The 18,728-nt window shown below is 39.7% G+C and overlaps 1 protein-coding gene across 1 annotated transcript in view; it reads right to left on the bottom strand.

The window, feature by feature from the left end:
- The window catches only part of MYO16 (myosin XVI), a 585,697-nt gene that overhangs the window by 79,300 nt on the left and 487,669 nt on the right, over nucleotides 1–18,728 (bottom strand). The window contains exons 29-31 of the mRNA XM_024925327.4: nucleotides 8,121–8,217; nucleotides 3,234–3,480; nucleotides 1,042–1,310 (exon numbers count right to left, since the gene is read on the bottom strand). Of these exons, the coding sequence (XP_024781095.2) occupies nucleotides 1,042–1,310; nucleotides 3,234–3,480; nucleotides 8,121–8,217 (613 nt within the window). The remainder of the gene's footprint in view (nucleotides 1–1,041; nucleotides 1,311–3,233; nucleotides 3,481–8,120; nucleotides 8,218–18,728) is intronic.

The following is an 18,728-nucleotide window of genomic DNA, read 5'->3' as shown; positions in this document are numbered from 1 at the left end:
GGCTAGGATGGACTTACTGCTTCAGTCCTCTGCCCCATGTCTTCCTATTATCTTCTTGGTGTCAGTCATCCCAACGTTTGAGCTTATGGATTTGCTGTGTTTTTGTATTTGGGGTCATTTATTTACTGAAGGAACTGTGTTTCATCTTATGTTCTCAGATATTATTTTCTAGCGAGTTCTACCCAGCCGTTTCATTTAGAATCTGAACCTCTCTTCCATCCTGTACTACTACCCTGGGTCTATGTATTTCTCTCAGCAGCAACAATCCAGTTCTAAAGTATTTACTGTTGTATTATGTTTACCATCTGTTTTGCCGCACTAGAATGTAAACTCCATGAAGAAAGAGACAGACATGCCTAGAATAGAGCCTGATGCATAGCGGGTGATCAATAGAATCTGTTAAATTCTAAGTGTTCCGCTAAGAAGCACTTCCTTTATTTTTCACCATTCTTAAAATTAATATTTAAACAGTAATTGTCTCATTACTGATCTATGAGATCTGGCTGAGAAGAAACTGCTATGTTCCCTTTTGAGCATCCCTGTTTCTAGACAATGGATGCAGAAACTTTTATAATCTAGTCTCAAAAGTTTTCCTAACAGAAGTTTCCTGCACGATGACTCTCCTATGGGTAAATAATTTCACCTATCATATGATGAAGCAGTCTTAATTTTTTATTAGATTGTGATAACTGGAATGCCTTATGCAGTTTTTTTGTTTTTGTTTTTGTTTTTACTTTCTCATTGGTGAACCTTTACATGGAATAGCTGCCGACTTTCTGAATTGATTTGATACTGCTCTTTGGAGGCAGGGTGGGGATGGGAGTTAAGGAAATGCCATGTAAGTAGCTTTTCCCTAAGAGGCTTAGAGATTTGAATAAATATTATTTATATTTAATGATTAAGAGCTGCTGGCAAGCCAACAATTGGATTTATTTCTATTAAGAATACATTAGGGCCACAGTACTGCCATGGGCGCCCCAAGGCGAAGTCAGAGCATGCGCGAGCCCGGAACACGAGGCTGGGTCCCTCCCCAGGGCTGACCTTCGTTGGCCGCTTCCCTGGCCGCGGAGAGACAGGCGCTCACAGCCTCATAGGAAGCACTCAGCCGGGTGTTGGGGTCCCTCTTTGGCTTGGGCGGGGGCTGTTTCCGTGGAGACGGGAGGCTGCTGCTGTCATCCATGCTGAACACCGAGTGCAGCGAAGGAGACCAGATGGACGGGGCAACGAGCCACTGGCCCAGGCCATCCACGGCCGCGCAGACTGACATGGAGCTGGGGTGGAAATGCCTGGGTCCACTCTTGTCATCGGTTCTTAGGGGGGAAACAAAACACAAACAGCACCACGCCAGAGAGGCCCAGATGCATTATTCCGGTAACAAGGAACCTGCTCAAGCAGACATAATGACGGCTTTTTGGCAAGCAGCCCTTCCTGCTGTGGCTGGAGGACGTGTGCAGCCCTCTGGTGACCAGTTGGTCCAGAGAAGGCCACCCGTCCTCTGGCTCCGGCTTTGTGATGAAAAGCACATGAGCCCGCGGGATATCCATCATGATTACTTTTTAAACATTCTCACACAAACGCAACACTACTTAAGGGCCTTCGCATTTTCCATCAGGCACTCACTGAATGAATTCTTCACACTCTGATTATTAAGCAAATCAAAAAACCAGAATTTCAATCTGAATGATAATTTCTGGCAAATCCATCTTAATAGAGAGTTACTGATGCATCAAATGCTGGGAGTTCATCACCATTTCCCCTCGCAAGAGGGTAGACTCTACTTAAAACTCTCAGAAATTTACATTTCAGTGTTCTCTTTCTCCCCATTACTCTCTTTCTTGCCACTTAAATTCTACCAGAAATTATTTAATTATGTGCAGAGCTATTATTTCTCCTCCTTGACTCCATATGGTTGTCCAGTGCCAAGTAAACTGCTGGTATTCAGTAAATAAACAGACAAATACTTCTTCACTTAATTTTGTATCAGGAAAATACATACATAATCAAATTGAGAAATTGGGGTGGCCGTTTAGTTCCAGCAGAGAAAATAATAAATATTATTTTGGAAGTCATATAAAATTAATAGTTATCTTGCTTTAAAAAATTTCTTCTGGCTTCACATGTCAACGTAATCATGTGCTAGCAAGATGCCAATGCATTCACTCTACAAGGAGTTTCCAAGCGTTTGTTTTTATAATTATATCTTTCTGTGGCAGAACACCAACAGGGCTAGAATCTACCACAAGGCAGAGCCAGCCGCCCATGTAGAAAATGAAATAGCTGAAGATGAAAGCATGGCACTCAGTGGATAATTTGTTTTTCCTGTAATGTTTAATTACAGTCTTTTTTTCCGTACAAAGGGGATTTTTTTTCAGTATTTAATCACTGAGATATTTGAAGCTAATTAACAAGATACACATTGCCATTTCCACTTTAATAAAAAAAACTGACATCGGCAGAATGGGAAAGGAGAGTCATTTTCAGTGAGAAACAACAAGATATTACCAAGTTTCTATAGCAAAACAAACATCTCCCTGACGATGAATTAAGGTCCAAAGGAAGCAGCTCCTTGCCCTCCCTCTTAGGGGTGTTGTGATTCACGGGTGTCTTCATCATTCACAGAGAGAGGAGAATGATCAAATGGAGAAGGACCAGGTGATCGTCACATTTCTGTTTTAAGCTAAGCCTCTAAAGTGAACTTTTAAATACAAAGCTTTCCCCAAAGCTTGCTTTATTGGTAAAGAGAGATGTGACAGTTTACACAGGGATATATAATACACTTACAATCTATCTATTGAGTTCACTTCTTCCATGTTTTCAGAGTGGTATCTCCATTTTTTGGGTCAGATTTCCAGAAGTTTCTATAAGCCAGCCTTATATCCGTAACACTTGTGTAAAAATGTCAACAGCCAAGCTATATATTTTTGCTAATACAGAAACAGTAAATGCTTTAGAACTAGAGTGTGCTTGAGGTAGTTCAGTGACACAAGCATGGCAGGAGAGGCAGTCGTCATCACATATGAATGAAGGAACACAGAAAGCCTTGAACTCGTGGGAAGACAGCACAGGAAAGCATCTTTTTAGACTGCTGCCATTTCAAATAACAAACCACGCATGCCTGTTCCTGTAACTCCTGTCATATTTGATTGAACTCTGCATTAAGGGCTATTTGAATTTTCATGACTCCACTGAATCAATCACAAAGGTAATTAAAGTTGCATGCTCTCTGCCTTTACCTTTTGCTTCCTTCCTCTTGCATGTTCCTGACCTCTAACTTCTCTTTATGGTAGGGAGCGTTCATTTCACTACGGAGCCGGTCATTTTCCCGGGCAATGTCTGAAGCATTCTGGATGACCAGGGCATCGTAGGTTTTCAGCCCCATGTCCTCTGTGTTCTGCAGAAAGCTATTGATAGAAGTCACCTCTTGTTGTCTGATGCTCATTTTCTGAAGCAGGTGCTGGCGTGCTAAAAATCCTCTGATAACTTTTATAGAAGAATCATGGGTTAGTAAATGGAGGAAAAGTGAAAAACTCAGACATGCACAAACAAAAATCACAATATACTTATCTCTGAGCAGTTATAGAATAAGGTACATTTAACCCAGAATAAGAATTTATCTAAATCAGCAGTGATAACACTAAAGGCAAAGCTCTTTGACTTGAATGAGATCTTGCAGGCAATATATTGATGATAAAGGCCTCCACATGGTTTTTGGTAACACAAGCTGGACTTTGATGGACTGGAGTTAAATCGATGGGAAAGAACTAGGTCTAAATCCCACAGAATTTTGGGGTGTGCCTCCAACTGCAGCATTTTGGGATGTGCGAATCATCTTTCATTACATCACATTATTACATAAACACCTAAGGCTTATGGGGTTTGTCTTTGGAAATATCATGCATATATTGTTTCTAAGATTATGATTTAATTCTTAGAGAAATTAACACTATATTTAAGACTCTGGAAAAAGATTGTGTATAAATATAGGACATCCATCCTGCTCTCTGGGAAAGGACGGCTAGAAAAATGTGTAAAAGTTGGGGGAAATGAGTGAAAATGCTTTGAAATCAATATGTCAGTAACAAATACAATAATTAAAAATAAAAGACCACCATTTAAAGGGACCTCTGTGTGTAAGACACTCTATTGCATCATTCAATTCTGAAACTCAATGACAAAATATACCGCTATCTCAATTTCAGACACAATGGCACTTCTCTTAGTGAAACTAAGAAAGTTCCTCCAGGTCAACACAACCAAGGAATAGTAGAGCCCGGGCTCATATGTCCCCAAGCTTAGGAGGTCAAACTACATTTCCTTAGCCTGCAGTTACACAGACATAATCTCTAACTCTCCAGGGGGCAGATCACCAACCAAGAAAGTCATAGGGAAGCATATTTGCAATCAGTGTTAGAAAGAACTTTCTAACAATTAGCACAGGGTGGAAGTGGATCAGGCTGCCTCATGAAAGAGTTGCTTCCTGGGCCCTGAGTGTGTACAAGGCCAGCACAGTGACGCCTTCTCATGGGTGAAGTGGACAAGTGCAGGTAGAGGAATTCTGATTAGAGTCTTTTCAAACTTTGTGATTCTGTCTCTCCCAATTTTAAAAGTTTCTAGGATTATAAGGAGTTGGTTAAGATTATAGAAGAGTTATAATTTCAGGAAAGCCAGTGTCTGCAGCAAAGACACTTTATTTTTGCCCTTGGGAAAGGAAGAAGCCTATAAAATATTAAGTGCTTTAAAATAGTTCATGGTTATAAAATAACAAATATGAGGGGTACCTATGATATTAACTTTGATGTCTTTACTTGAGTAGCTGGTGGAAAGCTGAACAGAACGTTCTACTATGATGGCTGAACAGGAAAATAATATGTGGATATCTGAAATGCTGAAAGCGTTTTTTTCAGATGGCACTACTAAAGGTTTAGTTATGTTGGAATGCAGTTGCATTAAGTTAACTGTAAAACAGTCATTCTGAAGTAACCTAAAGGAAAAATGTTAAACAGTATGAGGTACAGTGAGACTTCCAGGAGTATAAAATGTGGAATAAAGTGGAGACGCATGAACCATGTGATGGGCACCTTGAGTGAGAAAAAGGCAGAAGACTTGAAATTGGCCTGTTCACTCGTTCTTTCTTGTTACACTAAAAAAAAAGGGAGACATTGGCTTTCGGAAGGGTGAGAGAGTATATTCAAGATGTTCAATCTCTTGGAATAAAGAGAAGATTAATGTGGATGTGCCAGACTTCTCCTGACCTCCCACTACAGCACAGCTATTCACTGGATTCACTTTCACCCGGAGTCTATTGTCCCGCCTCCGGAAGACCTCATTTTCTCACACTTCATCCCACTAGCCTTTAAAATTCTTTAAAAATGTTACACCAGTTGCTAAATATTGATATCTTCAATAAGGGGCAACTGGTAAAAATAAAATTGCCACTAATGGATGTTGATGTTTGTTGTCTTTCAGACAAATTCAGAAGACTGCTTCTAAGATACCACCCACGTAAGGTCTTAATTTACAGATATTTTTCATCCAGGATAAAATGAGCATATAGAGTCAGAGAAAAAACTTCTGGTAGAAATAATTTTAAATTAAAATGATTAAATTTAAAACTAAAAATTACAGCTTTCTTTCCCCTGGACATTTTTAAAGAAAAATATAGAATTCTTAAAACAACAACTGGAAATGGTTCCAGATTATATAAATTTTGAGTAAATTTAATATTAGCAAAAAGCATTGAGGGAACTGTTTTAAGAGCTATGAAAATAAAAATCAATAATTAATGCTTTGCATTTACAAGCCTGTAATTAAAAAATACTCATATCCGTTATTTCATTTATGCAATATGAGATTATGGTTTCTATCTTGATGTAATTTTTTAAGACCATTTTTTTTTTTTTGAGACAGAGTTTCACTCTTGTTGCCAGGCTGGAGTGCAATGGCACGATCTCCACAATCTTGGCTCACCGCAACCTCTGCCTCCTGGGTTCAAGTGGTTCTCCTGCCTTAGCCTCCCGAGTAGCTGGGATTACAGGCATGCGCTACCATGCCCGGCTAATTTTGTATTTTTAGTAGAGACGGGGTTTCACTATGTTGGCCAGACTGGTCTCAAACTCCTAACCTCAGGTGATCCGCCTGCTTCGGCCTCCCAAAGTGCTGAGATTACAGGCGTGAGCCACTGCGCCCGACCTTTTAAGACCATTCTTAATTTTTATCTTTAGAAAAGTGAACAAGTAATTACAGTTCTGTTCATTTTTTCGATTCCAGGTCAATAGGGTATAGCAATTTAATCTTTGTTAAATAGAACAGAAATTTCTAATGGGGCAAAATTTCTTATCATTATATTTAAGGGAAGTTTTCAGGAGAATTTGTGATACCCTGTTCTGTCTTTAGCGGTAGATTAAATGAGACTCTCCCTGTCCCAGTTTCAGCTGAGGCTGCAGATAAAGCTCTGGATGCCATAGGTCCTGGGTGGGGCCTGAGGCATTGCTGTGCTAGCCAGATCCCTGGCGATGTTGGTGCCGCTGGTGTTCCAGGGACACATGGGTTGGGATAGGGCCAAACATGCAAATAGGACTTGCAAGGGGGAGATCCAAAACAGCCCTGTAGCCCGCCCTCTCCCCTGCACTGATGAAGATTGAAGTTAAGAAGGCCAGGTCATCACACACTAGAAAGACGATGCCTCCTTTACCAAGAGTTAGCAGCCAGGTCATCACACACTAGAAAGATGATGCCTCCTTTACCAAGAGGTAGCAGTTGGCCCTCTCTTGTCCAAGGCTTCCCCTTGCCTCAGCCTGGTGAAAGTGGTTTCAGGAGGCCACCCAGAGATCTTGGCATGTGGCTCCTGGGGGTTTGGGGCCACTGTGCACTGTGATATCTCTGAGGCCAGGGCTGTGGCAATGGCTCCTGCCAGGCCCCTGCATGGAAACACAGGCTCTGTTAGAGAAAAGCTGCGCCTAGGAAGCCGTCTAAGAGTTTGTTTCTTGGGCACCAGATGTGGTTTTCACAAAGAATGTGTACTGAGAGAACAAGGAGACTCCAACAGAGGGTCTGCAAGGTGCCCAGGGGCTGAGGGGTGAGTTACAAATGACCGGCCAAAGGAGGATGTTGCCAGTTAGAGAAGGAAGTCCCTGAAGTGCTCCTGAGTATGTGGAGAGCTACTGAAGTCTGCCCCAGCTGGAGGAGACCAGCGCCATAGTACACCTGTGTCATCAGAACACCTGCCATAAGCAGGTCTTTTTATCGTTAGAAGACTTTTAATCTTCATCAGAAGACACCTCCTTACCACTTCCCCTCCTCATTAACCCTGGAACACCCAGAGGCAACCTGAGTAGGTAGGGATCAGTCCCATGCCCAGTAAGGATGGGACAGGCCTGGAACAGCCAAGAAGGATGTTTTAACTTAGAATGAAGTTCAGAATTTTGATCATTATTTGAGCTGGATGTGTTAAAATCTGAACAGAGACGGTTCAAGGGACTAGCATGTAACAGGGCTTCTTATTTTATTTATTTTCTTAAATTTAAATTTTTTTTCTTTTAGAGGTGGGATCTCGCTCTGGCACCCAGGTTGCTGTGCAGTGGTAGAAACACAGCTCGCTGCAGCCTGGAACTCCTGACCTCAAGGAATTCTTCACTTCAGTCTCCTGAGTAGCTGGGACTATTGTTGCGTCCCACCATGCTTGACTAATTAAGACATTTTTTGAGGGATGGGGATCTCACTATGTTGCCCAGGCTGGTCTTGAACTCCTGGCCTCAAGGGATCCTCCTGCCTCAGCCTCCTGAGTAACTGGGATTACAGGTGGACTTTTTATTATCAGAAAATGAAAAGACCCATTAGCGATTCACACAGGGGCATATCCGAATGAGCCCCACAGAAAAAGGATGTCTAATTAAAACATGAACAATGTCTGCAAATGTTGATTTTGAGACGGTTGCATAGCAAACTAAGCCACAATGCTTCCCAAACACCCAAAAACTATTTGCCTGAAGATAGCATCCAGGAATCGAGAGAGTGGTCCACGAGGGTGTAGACCCCATCAACATTTAAACTTGGGGATGCACTAAAAGATTTTGCATTTCACAACTCAAATAAATTCAGAAATGTTGGCATATAAACGTTACCTTTTTGGCAGGTTATAATTTTTCTCTGCAACTGTAGGCACAAATCATTGAGTTGGTCAGCATGCCAGTATTTTAGAAACACTTTTCGGACTCCCATCTAAAATGCAAACAGCAGGGAAACATTTAACAGCATGAAGATACCAAAATGATGATGGAAAAATAATCAGACAAAATATTTTTCCAGCAGAGGATTAGAAGAAACAAACTCAGAAAATTAGAGTACATGTCTCTGATTCTTAAACACTATTACATTTAATCAAAATCCCAAAGTCTTTGTTGTAATAAGTATGTTTACTGCATGTGTCACATTGTTTGCAAATGGTTACACACTACTGATGTGGTTGTACCATGTGGTGCAAAAGAGAAACACTGGCCTTGACTATCAGTCAGAAGATAAGAGCACCCCCATGAATGGATTCTCCCATTCTAGAGCTAGACCCTCATCTTTCCTTCCTCTTCTCATAGCAGGGAGTTTGAGTTTACAAAAAGAAAAACAAATACTCAAAAGACCAAACGAAACATAAAGCTGATGCATAAAATTGTTTTGCTTCTATAATTTTTCCCACTATGCCACATATTACTATAAATCAAATGTTTGTACAACTGCAATTATAGAACTTCAGAACTAAAGTTTAAAAGTCTCAAGAAAGATGAGAAAGTCATCTTTGAGCAACAATCTTCTGGATGTTTGCACAAACAGTAGTATGGATGAACATACTTTTCCAGAATTTTGAAAAAGAAATTGTAGCATGACATGAAATCAGTTTCTATGACAAGCTCTAGTGGCATGAGAACTTATCCAAACGTACTGATATTGATAAAGACAGCTGCCAAAGAAAATTCTTAACACATAGCTGTAAGCCACATTCATACACTTTTTAAGTAATTCTCTTGTGTGTTGTGCTTATTTGAAGAATTCACAGAACCGAGGTAGGTGTGAGGAATACCCCTCACATAGAAGGCACTCATAGTCTCTTAGGAGAAGCAGACATAAGTAATTGCAGGAGAGCCTGGTGAATCCTAATGTGGTGTGCCAAGGAAGCTCTGAGATGATATTCTGTTAGATAAAGGGAAAGTATTACTTGCAATAAGTTTATAATCAGATTCTTAGCACTTGAGACAAACACCATTAAAGTGAGAAGTCTAACATGTGTGCTCTCAAGCATGAACTGGGGACATTAAAATGATAACACCCCCTAGCCTATGCCATACATCACAGTACCACCAGATGCTGGCACGTGTGTACACACCATCAGGTACGGGAAAGGTTTATAGGTCAGACTTGTCTTCAGAATGGTTGGCCAGAGATGTTTTATGAGCCATTTCATATGAAAATGGAGTTTATTCCAAACACACTTTGTCACTTTGCCCCTTTCCACCTAACTCTTCCCTTACATGATCTGTTGTCTTAATAAAACACAGTTTTGCCAAAGATTTTGACTGAATCATGCATTATGACAGTCAGGCTAATTAGTTAGATCAATGGGGAAAGCTCTTAACTACTGGTCTACTTCAAAGCCTTCTGGTTGACTAGATGCTCTTCTTCATTTAGTTTAGTTTCTTTTAGTTGGTTGAAATTTGAGACAGTAACATGAGTGGGTGGCTACCGAGATTGTTACTTTTTTTTTTTCATTGTATTGCCATTTTATCTTCCCAGTTATTTTCCATAATTCATAGTCTTTTTATTCTCCTTCCCAACTGCTGACTTATTTTGGCAGTCGACAGGAAGAACAGTTGGTCCTGTCTGTGAGCTCTGCAGAACAAATCTGTGAGACAGGCATTGGAAAGGAGGGAACATGTCACCTCTCTGTTCATCATTGATTGTGGGATGTAACTCATTGTGGGAGACTAACTCCCAAAGACAAAATTCATCCAAACCTGGGTTCCAAAACAAAACTCCAAAGGAATGATGGCTGGTGATGCTCCACAATGGATGGGATCAATAATGATCATTAGGGGAATTAACATGGAAGGAGAGCAACATGCCTAAAAGACCTGTGGAAGGGAAACAGGAGAACAGGATTCTAGTTCCCCTCTCTTAATTCAGTGGAGACCCTCAGCAGGAGAGGAGGTGGACAAAATGAGTATGATCTCTTACAGTGGCATTTCTAACAGCCATTCAAAAACCCAAAGGAGGTTTATCTTGAGCATTGCGCTAGATTTGGGGATATGAAGGAGGCCTCTGTCCTCGTGGAGCACATAGTGTACTGGGGAAGGTCAGCAGTGAGCAGATTCTGGCAATTGTCCATGCTCAGGACAGAGAGTTATGTCCAAGAAACAGCTTTAGAGAAAAAAGAGTGATCAAGGTGTGATCAGGCAGGGTTCAGTGAGAAGCATGTTTTCTAAGCCATTTGGTCTTGAGGGATAAGCAGGAATTTCCCAGGGCATCTTGAGATGATGGGTGTGAGACAGAGAAACTAGCATGTGAAAGGCAAGAACCAGAAGACAGCAAACCATCTGAGGGTACAGTTATGTGGACACAGATGAGGGAAGAGGCTACATCTGTAATTGGTGGCTACATCATGAAGAGTACTATAGGAAAAACATGGAAATTCTCCCGGGAGCAATTTGGATATGCTGGGAAATGTAAAGAGGACCAGATCTAAATTTTAAAAAAATATTTTTTGAAATTTGTCTTGAATTCTGAAAACTGTCTAAGAATGGATTATTGAGCTGGTCATTGGCAAGGCAGGGCAAAATACTCCAATTAATCATTTAGGTTTGGAAGATTCTGCAACTGCTGCTTCTCTGTTGACCAACTCCTCTTTATCCTTTACAACTGAAATCAAACCTCATCTCCATTACTAGAGTTTTGATATCCACCTTTCCACTTCCTTTAGGGCTTTGACACCTTCTATTTGTGTTCCCAGAGCACCCTATAAATGATTATTTATCCTATTATAGTGCTTTGTATATATTTACCATTATATATATATATGTGTGTGTATATATACATGTATATACATATATGTGTATATATATGTATGTATATATATACACACACATATATTACATATATTTGCATCTTATATATATTTGCATCTCCTGAAGAATATGGACATATATTCTTGAAATGCACAAGTGGCAGGGATGTGGGCAGGATGAATTCAGATTAGAAAAAAAGAACAGAAGATAAAGAATTGTGAAGCCCTTGCATAAAGTGAGTCACAGAGACAGATGATAGCTTCTAGGGTGAAAATGAGATAAGATGACAAATGAAAACTTAAGTCAGACCCTAGAGTCATTCAGCAATCCAGAAGTAAGTCACAGAAGGTGGCAGGTGATAGAATAAGTCATGGAGGAAATAAAAGGAAAAAGAAACATGGGGTGAAACTGGCCTACCAGTTAGTATTGTGACTTCAGATCTCCAACCTCCATCGAGTGAATCTGAAGCCCAGAAGCCCATTGTAACTTACAAAGCCCTTGGTTGTACCTCAGCAGTGCAGATTTGCATAGGCATCACTAAATCAAAAGGCATCACCAGGGGACTGGAGAACAGGTCCACCCTTCCAACTCCTACCATTGCAAGTGTCTGCCTTCCTCTCATTTGTGCTTCAGTTGCCAACCCTGCTCCTTCCCAGCCATTATCCCCATTATCTCAACCCATGGCTAGGTGCAGCCATAGGCCGGGGAACCAGGAACTAGCTGACCCTGTCATCTCCTCCTCTCAGACAAAGGAAGTAGGGAAAAGGGGAAGCTCAGGATGGAGTATATTCAGGAAATACTTTTGGTTCAGATATGGAGGGTAAATTATAGGAAGAGTAGACACAGAGGTTGAAGTGAACTTTTCTTGGAATGTACTAGATACTTCATGAAGTTCTTGATGGTCGGTAGTTGAGAAGTGGATTGATGGTTTCACAGGGCAGATCTGCATGTCAGGTCAGGTTTGGAGGTGGAGAAAAGGACTTCTTTCTGGGAGCCACGGATTGGGATAATGGCTGGGAAGGAGCAGGGTTGCAATTGAAGCACAAATGAGAGGAAGGCAGACATGCGCAATGGTAGGAGTTGGAAGGGTGGATCTGTCCTCCAATCCCCTGGTGGGTTTTTCATGTAGCCTATGCAAATCTGCACTGCTGAGGTACAACCAAGGGCTTTGTAAGGTATGAGGCGCTTCTGGGCTTCGGATTCACTCGGTGGAGGTTGGAAATCTGAAGTCACAATACAAGCATCCTATCAAGACATGGCTAAACACTTTGTTGCAATGCCTGGGTATTGTGCTTGCTGCTATTACATTCAGATCATTTTGTAAAAAATTCTTCAATCAACTACTTGGGCATATTTTATGGGTATCCAATGGACCATTTTATTTCATATAGTTTTGTACTATATAATTTATTTGTGGGTTGGCAATATTTGGAGATACTCATTGGATGTTTTAGCATTTGTTTGACTTTGCTGGTTTTTTTTGCTTTTTGTTTTTTGTTTTTTTGAGATGCTATACTTGTAGTAAATGTTTGGTCTTTCTGAAAGCAATGAAATTAGCAGTTAAGTAATATTTTGCAGTTCTTCCTCAGAAACCATTCTGAATGCAGTCTTTACAGTTCTCTACTTTCACTGATGCTAGGGATTAATGAAGATACAAATTTAAGAATCCTTCTTTAGCAGGGAAACACAGATAAGATCACATATATTCTGAATTTTCATGGATTTACATTGTCTATTAATGACATTGACCGAAAGAAAATTATTGACCATTTTTGATTTTTTTTTCCTATGGAATGAATGTTACTGTATAATCAGTCTTACAGTGTTATATCAAATCCAATAAATTAAGATTCATTAAAATTAGACCAAAGGTTCAGATCACCTACGTTTTTCATTTTGGTGGCATTCTCACATCAAAGAATGTTTCTCACTAGCAGAGAAAAGGAGAGGTTAAAATGTTCTCCAACTGAGCCCTCTCCCTGTGCACTGCTAGATGCAGAGTGTTCCTAGCTGAGACTAAAATGTTAATGTCATTCTGACTCCTGTAAAAGTAAACCATCTGTGAATTACAGTCGTCGCTATTTTTATTAGAAAACCATTAGGTTTTTTTTCTTGTTAAGTGACAGATTTTAAAAGATTAAACAAAATTGTCATTGATGACTTCCAAAGCTCCAATTACTGTTACAATTTTTAGGTGTTTTTTTTTTTTTTTTTTTTTTGTTGAGAGGTGTAGGCTGTGGAGGTACAGACAAATGCTGGAACGGTGGTTGTGCTAGAGTGTAGGTGGCACAGAAGCTGTGTTAGTAGAGACTTCAAGGGAACCTGTAGAGCACTTCTTTTTTTTTAAAAGACAATTTTTAGGAGTGCTAAGTGTTTCTGGCAGTACTTTTGAAATAGCATTTACAAAGGAAAAATATAGCTATTATCCTTTGATATTTTTCTATGATGCACATTTCTCTCTGTATTAATGAAATTGAGAAAAACATCTAATGTAGAACTCTTCTTACATATTGGTAGTTTAGAAAAATAGTGACGTCTCTCATTTTGTTATATCTATGAATTCTTCGGGAGTTGAAGAAGCATATATTATTTGCATTGTATGTGTCACTTAATTTAGTTTACTCATTTACTGCTACTAAAAAATACAATCAGTAATTGTTTCCCATGCAGGTAAAGTAAAGGAGAAAGCTCAGGTCACATGGTTCCGCTTTGACAGAAGGACACGTCAATTAAAACAACATAAAACACTTCAGTTACTTATGGAGACATAGAAAATTGGATAGAATTTATTTTGGAATAATAGTACAATTTCCTCTAAGGAAATGTGCACTTGTGATATCCACAATAGACTATACTAGTAGGATTAATCATCTACAAAGGAGGTGCAAAGAAACAGAGTGCCCATAACCCACACTGTTCTAGTTAGATCTCAGAAATCATCTTGATCAACCTCTTCAGTTTTCAAGAGAAAAAGGTATGTTTTAGAGAGGACGTATGACATTCACACAGTCCACACAGAAAGTTAGTGCCAGAGATAAGATCAATCGGAGCTCTCTAGGCTCCAGACTAAAAGAAGCACACACCCTTGATCCTATAAAGTCTCAAACTGAAAAATGCATATTAATCGCTTGGGATCTTGTCAAAATGTAGATTCTGTTCCAGTGGGTTGGGATGGGGCCAGTGATTCCTTCTGCATTTCTAACACATTCCTAAATGATGTCGGTGACGGTGGTCTGTGGACCACATTTTCAGGGGTAAGACCCTGGGTCACTCTCTTTTCTTGAAGCTTAACTTCTTTGACAAGCTCACCTGGTCCCCTGCTCTGTGTGTCTGTCATCTCTGTTCCAATGTTTGTCCGAAGCTGCTATGTTGCTGCTCCCCAGTGAAAAGTTAGCTATCCTCAGAGTTCTTCACTGAATTCTCCTCTTACTTTTCATCATCTTCCTGGTAAGTTCATTATTCCAAAAGCTTTCACTACAGACTGCTCGTGAGAGCTCATCTTATCCCTGAGTCCATACCTATGGGGCCCATCTCCTTGTGCACACATTTATGTCGATGTTTCATAGGCACCCTAGCCTCACTCATATGTTTCCATCTTATCCTGTATTCTCTAGCTCAGTGACCAAAAGGACCATCTACCTGGGTGTTCCCTGAGCACCTCAAGCCCTAAAGACTTCCACAGGTCATTTCTCACACACTTTCCCATCTCATCCATCTCTACCCACTCTTGCCTTTCTAGGCTAATGGAGTCATCACCTCATCACCCAAGCCAGAACCCCAAGCATCACCTAAGTATGTTTACAGCTTTTCCCCCAGTCCCCATTTAGTCATAAGTTCTATTGAGGTTTCTAGAACCCACTTCCTGTTTACTTCTATGAATAATTTCAGTAGCTCCATAAATTATCATGGGTCTACATGCATCCATTTTTTAAACTATATTCAGCGTGATCTTTCTAAATATCAATCTCATTATGTTCCTTTCTTGTCTAAAATTATTTAGTGGCCTGTAATGATTTTCAGGATGATGTTCAAATGCCTTTGAAAGGTTTATTAGACTTTGTTATTGTATGGCCCTTTTAGTCTCCTCCCTCCCTTTCTCCCTCTCTTCCTTCCTTCCTTTTTTCCTTCCTTCCTCCCTTCCTTCTTCCCTCTCTCCATCCCTCCCTCCCTCACCTTCCCTCTAAAATTTGCGGTAAGAACACTTAGCCTGATATCTAGCCTCTTAATAAAATTTTAAGCGTATAATGCAGTGTTGTTAAATAGCAGTGAAATGTTGTATAGTAGGCTTCTAGAACTTATTTAATACATTCAAGCTTACTTACTCTCCAACTATATCATATTGCTTTCTGATCCAAAGTGGGAATTCATTTTTCTCCTGTTTAGTGTGTACCTTATAATAATAAATCAATTACAGTAGTACATCCATGTCACTAGTGTACCTTGTATACATCTCTACAGTAGCACTGAAGTCCTGGTTTTCTTCTTATTTGTGTATCTGTCTGACTATTCAACTTAACTGTGAGATATTTATAAACTCAGATAATGTTGGAAAAGTATAAAGCTCATAATTCACACGTATTAAGGTGAAGGAAATGAAAGTAAATGGATGTGTACAATGGAGAAGGCAGAATTTTAAAAAATGCTTTGAATAAGCACTTGCTATAACATGACCTCAGATATGTAAAATTTCATTTGTCTACAAAAATTATTATTTTTTTTTTGGTGGAGTTTTGCCCAGGCTGGAGTGCAATGGCATGATCTCGGCTCACCGCAACCTCCTCCTCCCAGGTTCAAGCGATTCTCCTGCCTCAGCCTCCTGAGTAGCTGGGATTACAGGCATGCGCCACCATGCCTGGCTAATTTTGTATTTTTAGTGGAAACAGGGTTTCTCCACGTTGGTCAGGCTGGTCTCGAACTCCTGACCCCAGATGAACCACCCACCTTGGCCTCCCAAAGTGCTAGGATTATAGGCATGAGCCACCACGCCCAGCCATCAAAAATTAAATCTTAAATATTTTCAACTTATTTAAACTATTTGATTTATTTTATTAAAATACATCTAATAGGATTAAAGAAACAAAGATGCTGAGTTTCATATTTCCAGTGCCATCACCTCTGATATAGGATTATTACCGACTAAAATCTAGAATTTAACTCATCATCTCTCCTTTATCTGCTTTTTAACTCACCTTGCACACTGACTTCAATTTATTAGTCTTCTAGAAACTTCTACGATTTTATGTTGCCTATAAAGCCCTCCATAATATGAGCTAACCCTTTTTTATTTCTCTAAAAGAGATGCTATTTACTATTATTTTAGCTTCCCGTATACTCTCCTGAAGCAGAAAACCAATGTGAACCTTCTTTATATATTGTACAGGGCCCATAGCATTCTTATGAATGGAGTTTTCACTGAATAATATCATTACCGTTGTCAGGATTGGGTTAGATGCTATCCCTTTATTTCTAAGTCTACAATCGGCCGGGCATGGAGGCTCACGCCTGTAATCCCAGCACTTTGGGAGGCCGAGGCGGGTGGATCATGAGGTCAGGAGATTGAAACCATCCTGGCTAACATGGTGAAACCCTGTCTCTACTAAAAATACAAAAAATTAGCCGGGCGTGGTGGCAGGTGCCTGTAGTCCCAGCTACTTGGGAGGCTGAGGCAGGAGAATTGCTTGAACCCGGGAGGCGGAGGTTGCAGTGAGCTGAGATTGTGCCACTGCACTCCAGCCTGGGCAACAGAGCAAGACTCCGTCTCAAAAAAAAAAGAAGTCTACAATCATTGGAATATTTTATTAACATAGATTATATTTTAATGAGAAAGGTCTTATTGTGAATGCTAGCTTCTTTTCTGCAATTAAAATGCTTTATTTTCATACAAAATTAATCTTTAAAAATGTTAACCCCTCTTGCTCTAAAAACAGCCCTAGTCTAGTAAATACTTCCAGCTTTTTCAAAGGATATGTGCTATCATAGTTGCATCAAAAGTAGTCACATCTTTCACATATCAGTATTCTGGAAAAATGCCCTAGTATTTTTTAAAGTGCCCAGCAATGTAAATCTGTTCCCAGTTTGTTAAGAATAGCTTTATTGATGGTGATATGAACAACACAATCTTTTCATGTGTTCTGATGTCTGCAGAGTTCTCCCCTCAGATTTGCTTTCCTTCCTGCTGATCTCAGAATGTCATTGTGCTCCTTCACAACCCTCTTCTATTTTTGCTACATGAAACAGTTTCTGTGCCTACCAGGTCATCTCTTCCAAGGGAAACAAATCTCAAAATCCCAACATTTCTACATGTGTGCCATGAAAAGGCCTTTACCTATAATTCATTCCTGGATCAATATCATTTTCTGATAACACTCAGTTGCATTATATTTATATTTTTCCTGATGTTCCTTTTCTCACATTTGTTCATCCGTCATCCTACCATCTGTCTGCTCTGAACATCCATTCACTCATTAGTTCATTCATTCATTCACCTTCGTTCATTCATTCATGTACCCATTCGTAAATCAAATGTTTGCAAAGCACCTTCTTCATACCAGCAGGGTACAGATGCTGGGACCACAAGGATGAGTAGAATATTGTCTATCCTTTCAACAAGCTCAGTAAAGAAACCATTGAACTAAAGGCATCCTCTCCAGGCTGAATTCACATTTCCCCCATTTCATTCGTTAAATTTCTAAGAATGACCATTACTTTTTTGTGTGTGAATATTTTACTATTAATACCTCCACACTCTACATTTTCATGGTTGCTTTGAAAAGCTACTAAATAGAAAAATTCTAATGTTCAGCCTGGCTCTGAATGTCTGAATGTACTTTTAAACGTTCTCAAAGGATACATTTATATGAAAATACATGTTCTCTTTGTTATAAATAGACTATTCCTGAAGTTTAACTTCAACACAGAAAAGATAATTACAGCCACACACATCTAATAGAGCACTGTATCTTCTGGTATTTGAAGAAGGTGGTTTGGCTTGAATTACATATAATTATAGTTTAAGAAAAATTAATTATTCTTACCTAGAACAGTATGACCTGCATAGCAGGCAGTGATGAATAAAAGTTACTATTTTGAGCTTACTAGTGAATGACTCACTATGTAATTCTATACGTTATTTCATTATGGAAATCATATTGATATGGTCAAGAGTGCTTAAAGAAAATCACTTCTCCCAAAGAGACACATTGTGAAAAAGCATACCAAAGCCACACCCAAACAAAGGTAATTAGCTTCAAAAGCACAGAGGAAAGTGTATTTGATAAGTTAATATATTCAGTCAGAGCACACATTTGATCTTTCTTTTTAACAAAATGGCCTAAATCATGTCAATAATGGTTTGCCCCATGGGACTGTATGTCATAAATGGCCAAACAGCAACACAAACATGGTCATGGCCTTTGGCACTCCCTGGGGTGTGGGAGCCCCTGTCCTATCGTCATCTGCCAAGTTGATGGCATTTACATATTTTGATGTGTGCTTTTCTTCTAAAAACATGATACCATGGTTTTTTATCCTGCACATCTGGTCTTATGTAGTGCATCTTTAGGACTATTTGTAGCTATTCAAAAGTTCTGGCATTGCTTTCCTAATTCTGCATATGTCTGTCCTGTGGTGTGCTCACATTTGCTTTGAGAATCCCATTTAATTTTGTGAACTGTCTTCTGTTTT

This window comes from Pan paniscus, chromosome 14 (assembly GCF_029289425.2).
Source record: "Pan paniscus chromosome 14, NHGRI_mPanPan1-v2.0_pri, whole genome shotgun sequence".
Lineage (NCBI taxonomy): Eukaryota > Metazoa > Chordata > Mammalia > Primates > Hominidae > Pan > Pan paniscus.
Note: the sequence above shows the minus strand (reverse complement) of the source record. Positions and strands in the feature narration are given on the sequence as shown.